Here is a 15,510-nt window from a genome sequence, read left to right on the forward strand (position 1 = left end):
CACTGAATTTATTAACTTGTTAATTAATACTGAACCGCACTTATTAGACTTAACATAGAATGCATACTTGGACCAAGGGCATTATTTCCTTCAATATGACCTATAACGACCCAACGAGCCATAAATGTGCATAAATAGGTTCGAATGAGTTTTATAAACTTAAAACTATGCATATTAGTCGTGTAATAAGAATCAAATGAGTACTTAGGTTCTTTAGTTCAAAGTTGGGAGCGGAAATGTCATTTTAGCTCTATATATGACCTATAACGACCCAACGAGCCATAAATGTGCATAAATAGGTTCGAATGAGTTTTAGAAACTTAAAACTATGCATATTAGTCGTGTAATAAGAATCAAATGAGTCCTTAGGTTCTTTAGTTCAAAGTTGGGAGCGAAAATGTCATTTTAGCTCTATATATGACATATAACGACCCAACGAGCCATAAATGTGCATAAATAGGTTGGAATGAGTTTTAGAAACTTAAAACTATGCATATTAGTCATGTAATAAGAATCAAATGAGTCCTTAGGTTCTTTAGTTCAAAGTTGGGAGCGAAAATGTCTTATTTTAGCATAAATATGAACCATAACGACCAAACAAGTCTCAAATGGCATAAATTGATTGGATTGAGTCTAGGAAAGTTAAAACTAATCATATTAATCATTTAAAAGGATTAAAATGAGTGTTTAGGTTTGTTAGTTCAAAGTTGGGAGCGAAACTGTCATATTAGCCTAAAAATGAGTTCTTAGGTTCTTTAGTTCATAGTTGGGAGAAAAAATGCCTCATTTTAGCATAAATATGAACCACAACGACCAAACAAGTCTCTAATGTGAATAAATAGATCGGATCGAGTCTTGGAAAGTTAAAATTAATCATATTAATCATTTAAAAGGTTAAAATGAGTCCTTAGGTTCGTTAGTTCATAGCTGGGAGCGAAAATGCCTCATTTTAGCATAAATATGAACCATAACTACCAAACAAGTCTCAAATGTGCATAAATTGATTGGATTGAGTCTAGGAAAGTTAAAACCAATCATATGGACCGTGTAATTAGATTGAAATGAGTTCTTAGGTTCGTTAGTTCAAAGTTGGGAGGGAAAATGTCTTATTTTAGCATAAATATGAACCATAACTACCAAACAAGTCTCAAATTTGCATAAATTGATTGGATTGAGTCTAGGAAAGTTAAAACCAATCATATGGACCGTGTAATTAGATTGAAATGAGTTCTTAGGTTCATTAGTTCAAAGTTGGGAGCGAAAATGTCTCATTTTAGCATAAATATGAACCATAACGACCAAACAAGTCTCAAATGGCATAAATTGATTGGATTGAGTCTAGGAAAGTTGAAACTAATCATATTAATCATGTAAAGGGATTAAAATGAGTGTTTAGGTTTGTTAGTTCAAAGTTGGGAGCGAAAGTGTCATATTAGCCTAAAAATGAGTTCTTAGGTTCTTTAGTTCATAGTTGGGAGCGAAAATGCCTCATTTTAGCATAAATATGAACCACAACGACCAAACAAGTCTCTAATGTGAAAGGTTCTTCGTCTTCTGAGTCATCATAGTCATCATACTCTTGATGAACAGAGATAATGGAAGAAGTAAGAACAAACAGAAATTTATTTCAAATAATCTGTGAGACCTAAGTAAATAAAAGAAGGAAAACCTGAGTGCATTTCGCAGAATCTGCTTCATCATCACCTTCCTGCATACACCATTCTGTTTTTAGATGATTGTAAAGGGAAGAGTAATGCAGAAATGTACCGGGGAAGTTATGACATATAACAGCAATTTTAAGTCATGCTAAAACTCTCTTCAACAGTGAAACATGTTAGACTCCTCGACTCAATGCTTTGTTGTTTCTGACAATGGTTTGCTGATAGTGGTTTAAACATTGTTGAGGTTCTAGTCAGTTTTAGACTTTTAGCTGTATATATTATAATTTTTCAAGCTGGTATAAGTAAGTTAGTAAGACTACAAGTGAACGCGTGCTATCTTAGTTTGCAGTTCTGTGATTTAGTCTTCATATCTTTCCCTCTATAAAACTTCAAAGTTCATACAGAGTAAATGAAACAGTAGTTCCTGAACTGTAATGCAGTAATGAATGTTCGGAAAATGGTGTTTTCTAGACTTATCTCATATGAGTATATGATTTCATGATATAAGAGAAGTGAGATTGTCAGATTTCCTCATTAAGTTTCTTAATCATTGTTGCTTGAGTTTAAGTGAAACTCAATCAAGTAATTTCATTTTACGATCTAACTTACATACTACTCCGTACTATACTAGATTAATAGAACTTGTTTATAGAATGAGTTAGCTGCCCGGCATTCTCATATTGCCTCAACAAACACACCAAGAATGACAAAGAACATTGCAGATCAGATCAGCACAGATCAGTGCAGATCAGATCAGCACAGATCAATGCAGATCAGATCAGCACTGATCTGTGCTGATCTGATCTGCACAGATCAGTGCAGATCAGTGCAGATCAGTGCAGCACAGATCAGTGCAGATCAGTGCAGAACAGATCAGCACAGATCAGTGCAGATCAGATCTGTGCTGATCAGATCAGCACAGATCAGTGCAGATCAGATCTGTGCTGATCAGATCTGCACTGATCTGTGCTGATCTGATGTGCACTGATCTTTATCTGTTCGGTACATTTTTTATCACCTCACCCTAATAGCACTAATCTGTGATATCTGCACTGATCTGATGTCCTTCTGTATGCTAGTGCACTGATCTGCTGTTGCGCGCACATTTTGTAACCACCCTTCTGTATGTTTTACTTGATGCAGGAACAACATAGGTACGATGAATGAAAACCAAATTGTTGTTAGGCATGAATCAGAAGGTGGCACGACTCCCACAACGGGTGATGAATCACAAGATGTTAGTACGATTACAAAGACCATTAAAGGCCGTGGTCCGTCAAAAGGTGTTAAAGTCGCTAAGCCTATGTTCCTTGAGTATAATGTATATAATGTCCCCGATGGACAATGGTCTCATGAATACGGGAAGCAAGTTGGGAGTTGTGCTACTAGAATTAATATTAACGTCCCATTATATCCAAAGGTAGATGAGCAAACCAAGAAGGGGTTTTGGGAGGAGACTAAGGTAAGCATTGGATATTAACTTGATTTGTATATTTTTAAAATTATTTAATTTGATTTAAATACTATTTTTATAATCTAACTTTTTTTAATTATTAACAGCTTATGTTCCACATTACTGATGATTCTAATCATTCGAGGGAGAAATATTTTCATTCTTGTGTGGCGAAACGATTTAGTTGTTTCAAGAGCAAGTTGGTGCGCCGATGGATAACTATGAAGGAAAAGAAGCCAAAAAATCAAACAAACAAGATGCCTTGGGATGTCTACAACCATATCACAGAGGATGATTGGAAGACGTACTTTTGTTAAACATTATTTCCTGCCAGAGTCATTGGTAATGATAATATTTCTTTAACTTGTCCTTAAAGAGTTTTTCATGTAGCAAACTGACATTGGTTCTAGGACAAAAAGTTTTCAGAAAAAACATTTTTTTCCATCTTTTTATGTTGTCTTTGACAGCTTCGTAGTGAAAAGGCGAGGAAAAGTGCATCATGCAACAAGAACCCACATCGCACCGGCCAAAAGGGTTATAATAGAAAGCGACTAGATTGGATAAAAGATGGACTACTTCCACCAGATGCAGCTTTACCTATCTCGAGTAGCTCCTCGGTGAACTCATCAGTGACCTCAAATGTTGATAGAGTTAGAACATACAGATCAAAGGACTGGATTTTGGCCCATCAAGTACAAAATAAAGAGGGAAAGTGGGAAATTGACCCGAACGATACAGAAGTTGTTGAAATCGCAACAAAAGCTGTAAGTAGTGATAATTAATTAATATTTACTTGCTTTGATTAGAGAATATAAAGTAATTTTACTTTCCTAATTGGCAGTTAGAGTACATCGCAGAAGAGGAAAAAGGAAATCTTTCTTTCGAACAGGGTGAGGATGCCCTCACTAAAGCTATAGGGAAAAAAGATCATCGTGGGCGTGTCAAGGGAACAGGTGGCATGGTTGGTATCAAAAAGGCTTTCGGTCCGTGTAATCGACATAGTAGACGTGACCATGGTGAAGCTTCATTAGAAAATTACGAATCAATCAGAGCTTCTGTGAAAAAGGAGTTTGAAGGTGAATTAGAGAAAAGGGTAGAGAAAAGGGTGGCAGAGGCCCTCCAAAAGCAACTAAGCACCTTGTTAAAAACAGGACAACTAAACTCCATTTCTACCCCGATACTTGATGACCTCCACTTAAATGATTCTGCTAGAGTTGACCTTGATGTTAGTGCTACAAGAACCACTCGTCACATCTTAGTGCCGCAACCACGCGAGCTAAAGGTACGACGTAGTCACTCTTTTTTAACATAGTTGCTTGATCCTTTTATGTTTTTAGTTCACATTTACTTAATAATCTGTATCACTTACAAAGTTGCATTGAAACCTTTGTTTATGAAGGAAAGGACTCCATGTCGTCTTGCCCTTGAGGATAAAGTTTCAGGCAACAACATTGTCGTGGCGGATGGTATGGTACAACCCTCAGATGGTGCATTGCCCCAACATTTTACACCGATGAAGCCTGGTCACTATAAAGTCCAAGTTGATTTTGTTTACAACGGACATGTTGATGATATTCTTCCGGTACCTACGGGAGATGGTTTCACTAACTTAGGCGGTGCTCTCGGTAGTTTTGTGCAATGGCCCATACACTTAGTGATTTTCGAAGACGGCGAGGTATATATGTTTTATTGTTTAGAATGTATATGTTCACGCAAGCACATTCGACATCTTACCTACTCTTGTTTTTGTTGATTTTAAAGGATTGTACTTCACCTCCTAAAAAGAAGTGCAAGTCTAATGTTTCTAAAGAGAGGGATGGTAGCTCCAAGAAAAAGACAACGGTATTAGCGGCCCAAAAGAAGACAACAAACTTAGCATCCAAGGTAAACCCTCTAAAACTCCTTCGAACCTAAAATGACATTTCCGCTCCCACCTTTGAACTAAAGAACCGAATGACTCATTTGATTCTTATTACATGACTAATATGCATAGTTTTAAGTTTCTAAAACTCATTCCAACCTATTTATGCACATTTAAGGCTCGTTGGGTCGTTATAGGTCATATATAGAGCTAAAATGACATTTCCGCTCCCAACTTTGAACTAAAGAACCTAAGGACTCATTTGATTCTTATTACACGACTAATATGCATAGTTTTAAGTTTCTAAAACTCATTCGAACCTATTTATGCACATTTATGGCTCGTTGGGTCGTTATAGGTCATATATAGACCTAAAATGACATTTCCGCTCCCAACTTTGAACTAAAGAACCTAAGGACTCATTTGATTATTATTACACGACTAATATGCATAGTTTTAAGTTTCTAAAACTCATCCGAACCTATTTATGCACATTTATGGCTCGTTGGGTCGTTATAGGTCATATATAGACCTAAAATGACATTTCGGCTCCCAACTTTGAACTAAAGAACCTAAGGACTCATTTGATTCTTATTACATGACTAATATGCATAGTTTTCAGTTTCTAAAACTCATTCGAACCTATTTATGCATATTTAAGGCTCGTTGGGTCGTTATAGGTCATATATTGAGCTAAAATGACATTTTCGCTCCCAACTTTGAACTAAAGAACCTAAGGACTCATTTGATTCTTATTACATGACTAATATGCATATTTTTAAGTTTCTAAAACTCATTCGAACCTATTTATGCACATTTATGGCTCGTTGGGTCGTTATAGATCATATATAGAGCTAAAATGACATTTTCGCTCCCAACTTTGAACTAAAGAACCTAAGGACTCATTTGATTCTTATTACATGACTAATATGCATAGTTTTAAGTTTCTAAAACTCATTCGAACCTATTTATGCACATTTAAGGTTCGTTGGGTCTTTATAGGTCATACATAGAGCTAAAATGACATTTCCGCTCCCAACTTTGAACTAAAGAACCTAAGGACTCATTTGATTCTTATTACACGACTAATATGCATAGTTTTAAGTTTCTAAAACTCATTCCAACCTATTTATGCACATTTAAGGCTCGTTGGATCGTTATAGGTCATATATTGAGCAAAAATGACATTTCCGCTCCCAACTTTGAACTAAAGAACCTAAGGACTCATTTGATTCTTATTACACGACTAATATGCATAGTTTTAAGTTTCTAAATCTCATTCGAACCTATTTATGCACATTTAAGGTTCGTTGGGTTGTTATAGGTCATATATAGAGCTAGAATGACATTTTCTCTCCCAACTTTGAACTAAAGAACCTAAGGACTCATTTGATTCTTATTATATGACTAATATGCATAATTTTAAGTTTCTAAAACTCATCCGAACCTATTTATGCACATTTATGGCTCGTTGGGTCGTTATAGGTCATATATAGACCTAAAATGACATTTCGGCTCCCAACTTTGAACTAAAGAACCTAAGGACTCATTTGATTCTTATTACATGACTAATATGCATAGTTTTCAGTTTCTAAAACTCATTCGAACCTATTTATGCATATTTAAGGCTCGTTGGGTCGTTATAGGTCATATATTGAGCTAAAATGACATTTTCGCTCCCAACTTTGAACTAAAGAACCTAAGGACTCATTTGATTCTTATTACATGACTAATATGCATATTTTTAAGTTTCTAAAACTCATTCGAACCTATTTATGCACATTTATGGCTCGTTGGGTCGTTATAGATCATATATAGAGCTAAAATGACATTTTCGCTCCCAACTTTGAACTAAAGAACCTAAGGACTCATTTGATTCTTATTATATGACTAATATGCATAATTTTAAGTTTCTAAAACTCATTCGAACCTATTTATGCACATTTATGGCTCGTTGGGTCGTTATATGTCATATATAGAGCTAAAATGACATTTTCGCTCCCAACTTTGAACTAAAGAACCTAAGGACTCATTTGATTCTTATTACACGACTAATTTGCATAGTTTTAAGTTTCTAAATCTCATTCGAACCTATTTATGCACATTTAAGGTTCGTTGGGTTGTTATAGGTCATATATAGAGCTAGAATGACATTTTCTCTCCCAACTTTGAACTAAAGAACCTAAGGACTCATTTGATTCTTATTATATGACTAATATGCATAATTTTAAGTTTCTAAAACTCATTCGAACCTATTTATGCACATTTATGGCTCGTTGGGTCGTTATAGGTCATATATAGAGCTAAAATGACATTTTCGCTCCCAACTTTGAACTAAGGAACCTAAGGACTCATTTGATTCTTATTACATGACTAATATGCATAGTTTTAAGTTTCTAAAACTCATTCGAACCTATTTATGCACATTTAAGGTTCGTTGGGTCGTTATAGGTCATATATAGAGCTAAAATGACATTTCCGCTCCCAACTTTGAACTAAAGAACCTAAGGACTCATTTGATTCTTATTACACGACTAATATGCATAGTTTTAAGTTTCTAAAACTCATTCCAACCTATTTATGCACATTTAAGGCTCGTTGGATCGTTATAGGTCATATATTGAGCAAAAATGACATTTCCGCTCCCAACTTTGAACTAAAGAACCTAAGGACTCATTTGATTCTTATTACACGATTAATATGCATAGTTTAAAGTTTCTAAAACTCATTCGAACCTATTTATGCACATTTATGGCTTGTTGGGTCGTTATAGGTCATATATAGAGCTAAAATGACATTTCCGCTCCCAACTTTGAACTAAAGAACCTAAGGACTCATTTGATTCTTATTACATGACTAATATGCATAGTTTTAAGTTTCTAAATCTCATTCGAACCTATTTATGCACATTTAAGGTTCGTTGGGTTGTTATAGGTCATATATAGAGCTAAAATGACATTTTCGCTCCCAACTTTGAACTAAAGAACCTAAGGACTCATTTGATTCTTATTACATGACTAATGCTAATTGACTATTGTTATAGGAATTTTCGCATCCAACGAAGTCGAATTCTAAGCCTAAGTCCAACTTAGAGGTCGTGGAAAGTTGTGATCGTAAAACACAAGAATCAACCACCAAAAGCAAGAAAGCGGGACTTGTACACGATGCAATTCAAGGTCTTGGCCCGTCATGAAAATACTTGCAGTTTATCATGACTTCGGCGCCTGATGATATATATGATAATACTACCATCCCATTGGCGGCACTCGGATTTTGATCAAGAAACATACATAACTGCGTCTGATATAGGAGAGTTCCTTCGCGGGGCGTGCTTAAACATTTCAGCGATCCAAGTCTACATATTGTAATTAAATGTTTTATTGTTGTTAATATAACTATTATTTCTTTGAAGTTTTTTCTCTTTATCGATCTTAATAGTGTAATCTTGTTTATTTTGTAGGTGTTTATTGCACGATCATGCCAAATCATTTGAAATGTCTCGGATTTCGTTCATTTGTCCCGAGATTATGTCAAGCACTAGAATCAAGGCCGACCCTGGAGCGCCAACAATGTATTTGAAAAAAAAATTCCAAGCTGAAATTGAAAAGGAGAAGATGGGTAATCCTAACCTAACTAATTGGTTTTTAATCCCATATAATCAAGAGTAAGTGTGTTATATAAGTTTCATATATAATATTAATTATTATTGTTATTAAATATTTACTATATCATTTATAAATTATACAGAAATCATTGGAATTTATACGTGATGGACCTACGTAGAGGTTATGTATATATTTTCGATTCTGCTAGAGATCCACGTCGAACAGATTATGCATGGGGAATCTTGAGTTTGTAAGTTCTTTTGCTTACAAATTACATTAGTCTTTAAGAAACCTAAGCCAAAATCATATTCATGAGTACCCGTGTTTCGTTAATTTTCTAGGGCATACCAAGTGTACAAGTGCAATGGTGGGAATTGTCCGAATAAAACGAGTTTTAAGTCGTGTAAACCCATTCATATAGAGGTATAACATGTTTCTTAATTAGCTTTTTGCTTTGTTTTTATTAACTATTGGCCTTGCAAGATAAAGTATTATGTTTCTTAATCAGTGTGCTCAACAAATCGGCGGAACTGAGTGTGGCTATTACGTTATGAAGTTCATGTTAGAGATAGTCACGTTACAACATGACTATGAAGGCCGGCTAGATGAGGTAAGTAACTAATTGATTCGTATTCTAGACTATTAATACATTGTCATTAGTTGCTTGAATATTAAAATGTGACATTTCATTTGCATTTAGTCGATCTAATGCTCCATCAAATTTTTGTTATTGTAAGGTCTATACTCCGAGGACTGCACCTTATGCTAGTGAGGAAATTGATGTGGTTCGTGAGCAATGGGCGAAGTTTTTTACCACCAAGTATTTATTATTGACCTGAGGGCGCTTGATCGAGTTGGTTTAAATGTTATAGAACAATCTTTTATGTTAAAATGTATGCGTACGTTGAAATTGGAACGTAAATATATTTAAATGTATCGGTATGTGCACTTTTGGTTTTGGGATATATACAAAACTCCAGTTGTTGTTTTTATATTTGTTATACAGGTTGCGTTATTCTATTATTGTTTTGACAGGTTTCTATATTTGGTGCAAGGCACTCTAGGTATCCCTAAACAAAATTAGAATTTTCCCGCCAAAAGTGCTTTGTTGCAGCGTACATATATATTGTACGCTGCAACAAGGGAAATTTTTTTTGCAAAATTCCAGACTTGTTGCAGCGTACAAATAAATGTACGCTGCAAAAAGTTGAGTCTTTTGCAGCGTACATACAACAAGTCCAAATTTTTGCCAATTTTTTGGCACTTGTTACAGCGTACATACATATGTACGCTGCAAAAAACCACTTTTAGCAGCGAACATTGTACGCTGCAACAAGTTCAGACTTGTTGCAGGCCCCCCAGTTGCAGCATACGATGTACGCTGCAACAGGGGTCTAAAAGCCCGCTGCAATAAGGGTTTTTTCTACTAGTGAGAAGTGATAGTGAAGCTTTGAGATATGATGCTTGTTGGTTTTGATTGAATATGCAAAGTTGAGGAATGAATGTTGATTGGTATGAATGGAAAAGTTTGGGAAGTATGTTGTATATAGTGAATAAATAAGCAAAAGCAAATGTTTTGAAAAAGCCAAAAGTAGAGAAAAACAAGGCAATAAGAAAAGTTTCAATTGAAACACAAAAAAAAAAGAGAAAATCAAATCAAGAAAAGTTCAAAAAGAGTTTTAGTTTAGTGTTGTTGTTGAATAAGCTTGGGGGTATCCCAGATAAGTGGTACGAGTTTGTTTTTGGTTCGATTTGCTTGAGTTGAGTTCTATCATTGCGCTTCACTTTAGGAATGAGCACCAAATCCCAAATTTGTTCCACACCTTTACCCCTAGCCTACGTTACACCCTAAAAAGTCCTCTTGACCCTTTTGAGTTGAGTCATTGTCGGTGGAGGGAGGATTTGGTCAAGTTTAAGGAATGGGATTGTCATGCTAAGATGTCGGGTAGCCTAATCTTGTTTTCCGGCGCCTTCGCGGTGTCTCGAGACGCTATTCTCTAGGGTGGATAGGATCTAGATATTTGACGTGGTATGCTCGGTTGTAGGGGAATTGATTAGTGCTTACCCTTAGTTCACTTTGCTTGGCATTTGAATCTTTCACTCGATCTAGGACATTGGTTAGCATGCATTCGTCTATTTAGTTAGTAATATAAGGATTCTTTTGTGTTTGTTCCATAATAAAGGCCCTCATCTAAATTTTTGTAGTTTCGTTTTTCATTTTCTTTTCCTTCCTTTTCTTTTTCTTTTCTTTTCTTTCTTTTTCTTGTTTGTTTTTTCATTTTTAGTTCTTGCCTTCATTCAAATTTTTGGAAGAGTTATGGGTGTTTCTCTTTGGAAACCCTTGCGAGATCCCACTCGCCCTCATGAGCGATTGTGAGGTTCAAAGAGCTTGTTGCATGTGCTTAAATGCAACCGTGATTCCTACGAAAGTGAGTTAGTGTGCATTCTTGTAGTTCTTATTTTCGTAATTTTGATTTTTAATAAATAAGCTCATTCTCCTCCCCGTTTCTTATTCTAGCTTTGTTTGAGGACAAGCAAAGGGTTAGCTTGGGGGAGTTTGATGAGCGACATTTATGTCGCTCTTAGCTTAGGATTTTAGTTCATTTTATTAGATTTTTATTATTATTTTCGCTTAGTTTTATCGTTTTTAGTTCGTTTATCGCATTTTTGCATTTATCGTAACATTTACTCGTCTTGCGCATATTTTAGTCGTTTTTGCTCTAAATATGCCTTTTGCGCGCATTCTCATTGCGTAAGGTTCGTTTTGAGTATTAACGTGTTAATATTGTGTCATTATGCTTGTAGACGAGTTATATGTTTTACGATTTGTTGTATTAAACGAATTAATAATTTGATTTTCGATTTTTAATAAAATGCTCTACGATTTGTATTGATTGTGCTAGGTGAAGCAATCTACTTGGCTGCCTACCAAGTGCACGAATAGCAGCAGCAACAAAGGGGATTAGCAAGGCAAGAATAGCAGCTATGCACAAGGTTACAGCAGCCCCAAAGTCCAGCCACAAGTGCACACAAACAGCACACAAACAGCAACACAAACATCACACAAACAGCCACCGTTAGCTGCTGTTCAAGGCTTCGCAGCAGCCCCTTTTGAGCTCTTTTTCATCACCAAACAGCCCCTTGATAGTGGCTGTACACGAGCAAGGAATAGCAGCTCCAGAACTGCTGTATTTCACACAAGAACAACAACTACAAACAGCAGAAGTAACACGCAAAACAGCAGCCTTGTACTTGTGTCTATAGCTGCTGTATTCGTGTCCTTGCAGCAGCCCTTGGGGCTCGTTTTCATCACCTTGCAGCCCCTTGATTGTGGCTGTACGTGATCTTGGATTAACTGCCACAACACTGCAGCACTGCACGCAAAACAGCAGCCATACATCGAGCAAGAACAGCAACCAGTCAGTGCGAGCACACTACAGTTCTGTGCGAGCACACTGCAGTTCTGTGCGAGCACACTGCAGTTCCGTGCGACCACACAAATCTGCAAAAATGGATCAGGAACTCAGTGGTATTTGGTGCGAACGCACGGCTTCTTTCGTGCGAACACACGGCTACGCGGAGAGCTTTAAATACGAAAATCGCAGCATTGTTTCATTAGGCTTTTATTACGTAATTTTCATTTCTCTTAGGCTTAGCTTAGAATTCTCTCTCTAAAATTAGTTTAGGGATTAGATTAGAGATTAGGATTAAGGATTCTTAGCCTCAAATTCTTGATTCTAAATTCAATTCAATCATCATTTTTCAGATTTCTTTTCTCTTTGCTTTGAGTTTTGTTCTTCAATTTTGTGCTTCAAGTTTGATGCAATTTCTTCATTCCAAGGTATAATTCTAATTGTTCTTTTGATTTTGTTCTTCAATTCTTTAATTGCTTTGTTAATTTCGTTTATGCTTTGATTTTATGCTTGAATTCTAGAATAAGTTTGATATTTTGAATTTGCTTGATTTTTCCCCAATTTTTGTAGTTTGAATTTCTGATTTTCTTTGTTTCAATTAGCTTCATTGTCGCAATTAGAGTCATGATTAGGATTGATATTAGTTTAATGTTGATGTTAATCATGCTAATTGAGTAGTTTAGTCTAGAGGTTAGGGATGAAGCTTTGGGATTGAATTTGGAGAAGTTTTGGGGAAATTCATGATTGATGTTGTGATTAAATGTGATTAGTGATAGGATTTCCATGACTAGTTGAGTAGTAGTCGCGAATGCTATTCGATTGGATTAGATTGGAATGTATGATTAGGTTTGGCAAGACATTGTGAGCCTAATTGTGCAAGTGAATGATAGTTCCTATTATATGCTAGTTAGTTTAATCTAGGATTAGGCGAAAGCTCTTCCGTGGATTAGACGCTTAGCGTTCCCTATCCGAGAGGTGGCGGGTTCGTCATTAGTTTTCATTCCCCTACTTGCTATGTCTTTGCATATTCATGATTGTTTGGACCTTGTGCTTCCTTTGATTCGATTTCCATAGCCGATTCCCGAATCTTCTAGAGTTTCTTTATTTGTTTGCATTTCTAGCTTTGATTAGTTTAATTCAAAACTCAAATTCCTTCCGAACTAGCTTGTGAACGCATAGATTGAATAGTCAAACATATCCATTCCTATGGGACGATCCCTATACTTGCCGCTATAGTCAATATAGCCGGTAGTTTAGGTGTTTTATAAATTTTGTTTGGTGAGGTGTATTTCTATTCAACGACGGAAAACACCTTATCAGCTGGCCCTTAAAACTTTGAAATTTCGACTGACTTTCCCGGAGCTTGGGTCCGTTGGGAGTTGAAAGCCTGAGTCGTTGTATTTTTTGGACTTTGTATTCTTGAAAAATTCATCTGTTTGTATTTGGAGATACAGGTGTATACCGTATTTTCGATGGATGGCCTGATGCGATGTTTGATGCTTAGTGCGGAAGACCGTAGCAACAAAAGACGTGCAATTAGCACGGGAGACCTCGCGCGCGGCAGATTCGCGCATACAGCAGGCAGCGCTGTGCGCTAGGGCGGCGCCTGGCGCGGGGCTGAGCTATAAAATCTCCCCTTGCCGTGCCATTTTGAGGCACACACCCTCTTGAATTCTTTGCTCTTTTCTCTCAAAGGTCGATTAAGCTCTTCCCTTGATCTTGTTGTTGCCTTATCCATGTAAGTATTTCATGTTTTTTCTTATGAAATAACTCTAGGATTGCATGTAGTTTTGATTTTCTCGTACTTGGAAATGATGCTTGTATGCTTAAGCTTTTTGAATCTTGTAGAAGACTATTTGATAGCCACTTGAACTTGAACTGTTGGAACTTGTAGTTTTGAATTTTCGAAAGTTTTCTTGAATGTCTATTTTTTTGTGTCGGCTTCGGCATGGATAGCCTAGGCGTTGATGTAGAACTTGTATACCTGCTTTGGCACGGGTAGCCTAGGCGTTGGTGTTAAACTTGTATACCTGCTTTAGCGTGGGTAGCCTAGGCGTTGGTGTTGAACTTGTATACCTGCTTTGGCATGGGTAGCCTAGGCGCTGGTGTTGAACTTGTACCTTGAACTAGAGGTCCACTGGGGATTCGTCTTGAAATTTTTTTTGACTTTGTTTAGGCTAGTATAGGATAACCCTCAGTTTAGAATTTTGATACCTTGTACTCCACTTGATTTAGTATGCCTCGTCACACTCGGAGGAAGCTCGCCGAATCGTCAGTAGTTCGAGCTGCTGAGGAGGACGCTTCGGATGATGAAGCGGCTGCGATAAACGCGCCCAACGGGGGTATGGTTCCCCGGGATGCGCCTACTTTTAGTGGTACTGGTTGGAGTCCTTCCGACCTGGTGTTTCGGCCAGAGTGGCACTTGTCTCAACGGCCTCGCGCTGGCATGGTGAGTCTTGTACTGTACTTTGAATATGTATCTTGTACTTGTATAGGTTTGGAGTTAACTCGTTCACCTGTAGGCCGATGGAAAGCTGTTTCGTACTTTCTGGTCCTTGGTGGAGGTTCAGAGGGCTTTTAAAGCACTTCGTGCTGATGAGGAGGCCATGGAGATTGGGTCGCAGACGGGCCTGGCCGACTTCTAGCGTACCATGGGATGCTCTTCGAGGAGGACGGGGATCAAGCCCCGACTGTGGGCTTTGTTGGAGCTGTGGTGGGATACCACCAACACTTTCCACATGGTATGGGGGGAGATCACCATTACCCCATTTGAGTTTGCTATGATCACGGGTCTTCCTTTTTCTGAGAGGAACGTGACCTTTGATCCGGAGCTGATGTGGCGTTCTGCCGCTGCCAGGGACTTGCTTGGCCCTGTTGTTGATTTGTCAAATGACGATGCCCATGCTTCTGTGACGGTGATCGTGGAGGCTATCTGCGGCGTGGGTGTATCCGCGGAGCAGGGGGTTAGGCTATGTCTCCTAGCCTTGGTGAGCAGAGTGATGGTCCTGAGTAGGAACAGTCGGGTGCACATCCGGTTCCTGTCCGTTCTGAGGGACTTGAGAGTTGTTTCGAGCTAGAACTGGGGTGGCTTTGCATATAGCCACCTTTTGTACGAGATGAAGCGGGCTTCCCGGACTGCGGTGGGGAGTGACCCGAGCATGGCTGCTCTGTAGAGTGTGCTGGAGGTATTTAAGACTCCTTGTGCCTTGTACTTTGTACTTGTATGCTTGTATTTGAACTTGATTGATGTTTTGCTTGCTTCTTGAAAGATTTGGATATATGAGCACTTTCCGACTTTGGCGCCGGATCGTACTAGAGATGCGGCTTACCCGTATGCTGCCTCTTGGATAGCAGCGGTGCGCAGCAGTGTGCCTCTGGCGGCCTCTCGCAAAGCTTGGAGAGTCCTACCTGCTGACGAGGTAATATTCTTGTACTGTTGTGCCCTCTTTGTATTTGTATTTGTGTTGTTGCCTGAGTTGTCTGTTTTGCAGGTGGTATAGCGTCCTTTTGCCAACGC

General features: G+C 37.7%; 1 protein-coding gene across 1 annotated transcript; it reads left to right on the top strand.

The window, feature by feature from the left end:
• The first annotated feature begins 2,820 nt into the window (after nt 1-2,820).
• On the top strand, nt 2,821-8,168 carry LOC130471718 (uncharacterized). The gene is made up of 8 exons (XM_056841989.1): nt 2,821-3,123; nt 3,222-3,418; nt 3,491-3,500; nt 3,582-3,878; nt 3,956-4,396; nt 4,514-4,789; nt 4,876-4,998; nt 8,019-8,168. The coding sequence occupies exons 1-8, from the start codon at nt 2,821-2,823 to the stop codon at nt 8,166-8,168; spliced, it is 1,797 nt and encodes a 598-aa protein (XP_056697967.1).
• The last annotated feature ends 7,342 nt before the right edge of the window (nt 8,169-15,510 follow it).

The sequence above is a fragment of the Spinacia oleracea genome, chromosome 4, assembly GCF_020520425.1.
Source record: "Spinacia oleracea cultivar Varoflay chromosome 4, BTI_SOV_V1, whole genome shotgun sequence".
In the NCBI taxonomy this organism is placed as follows: domain Eukaryota; kingdom Viridiplantae; phylum Streptophyta; class Magnoliopsida; order Caryophyllales; family Amaranthaceae; genus Spinacia; species Spinacia oleracea.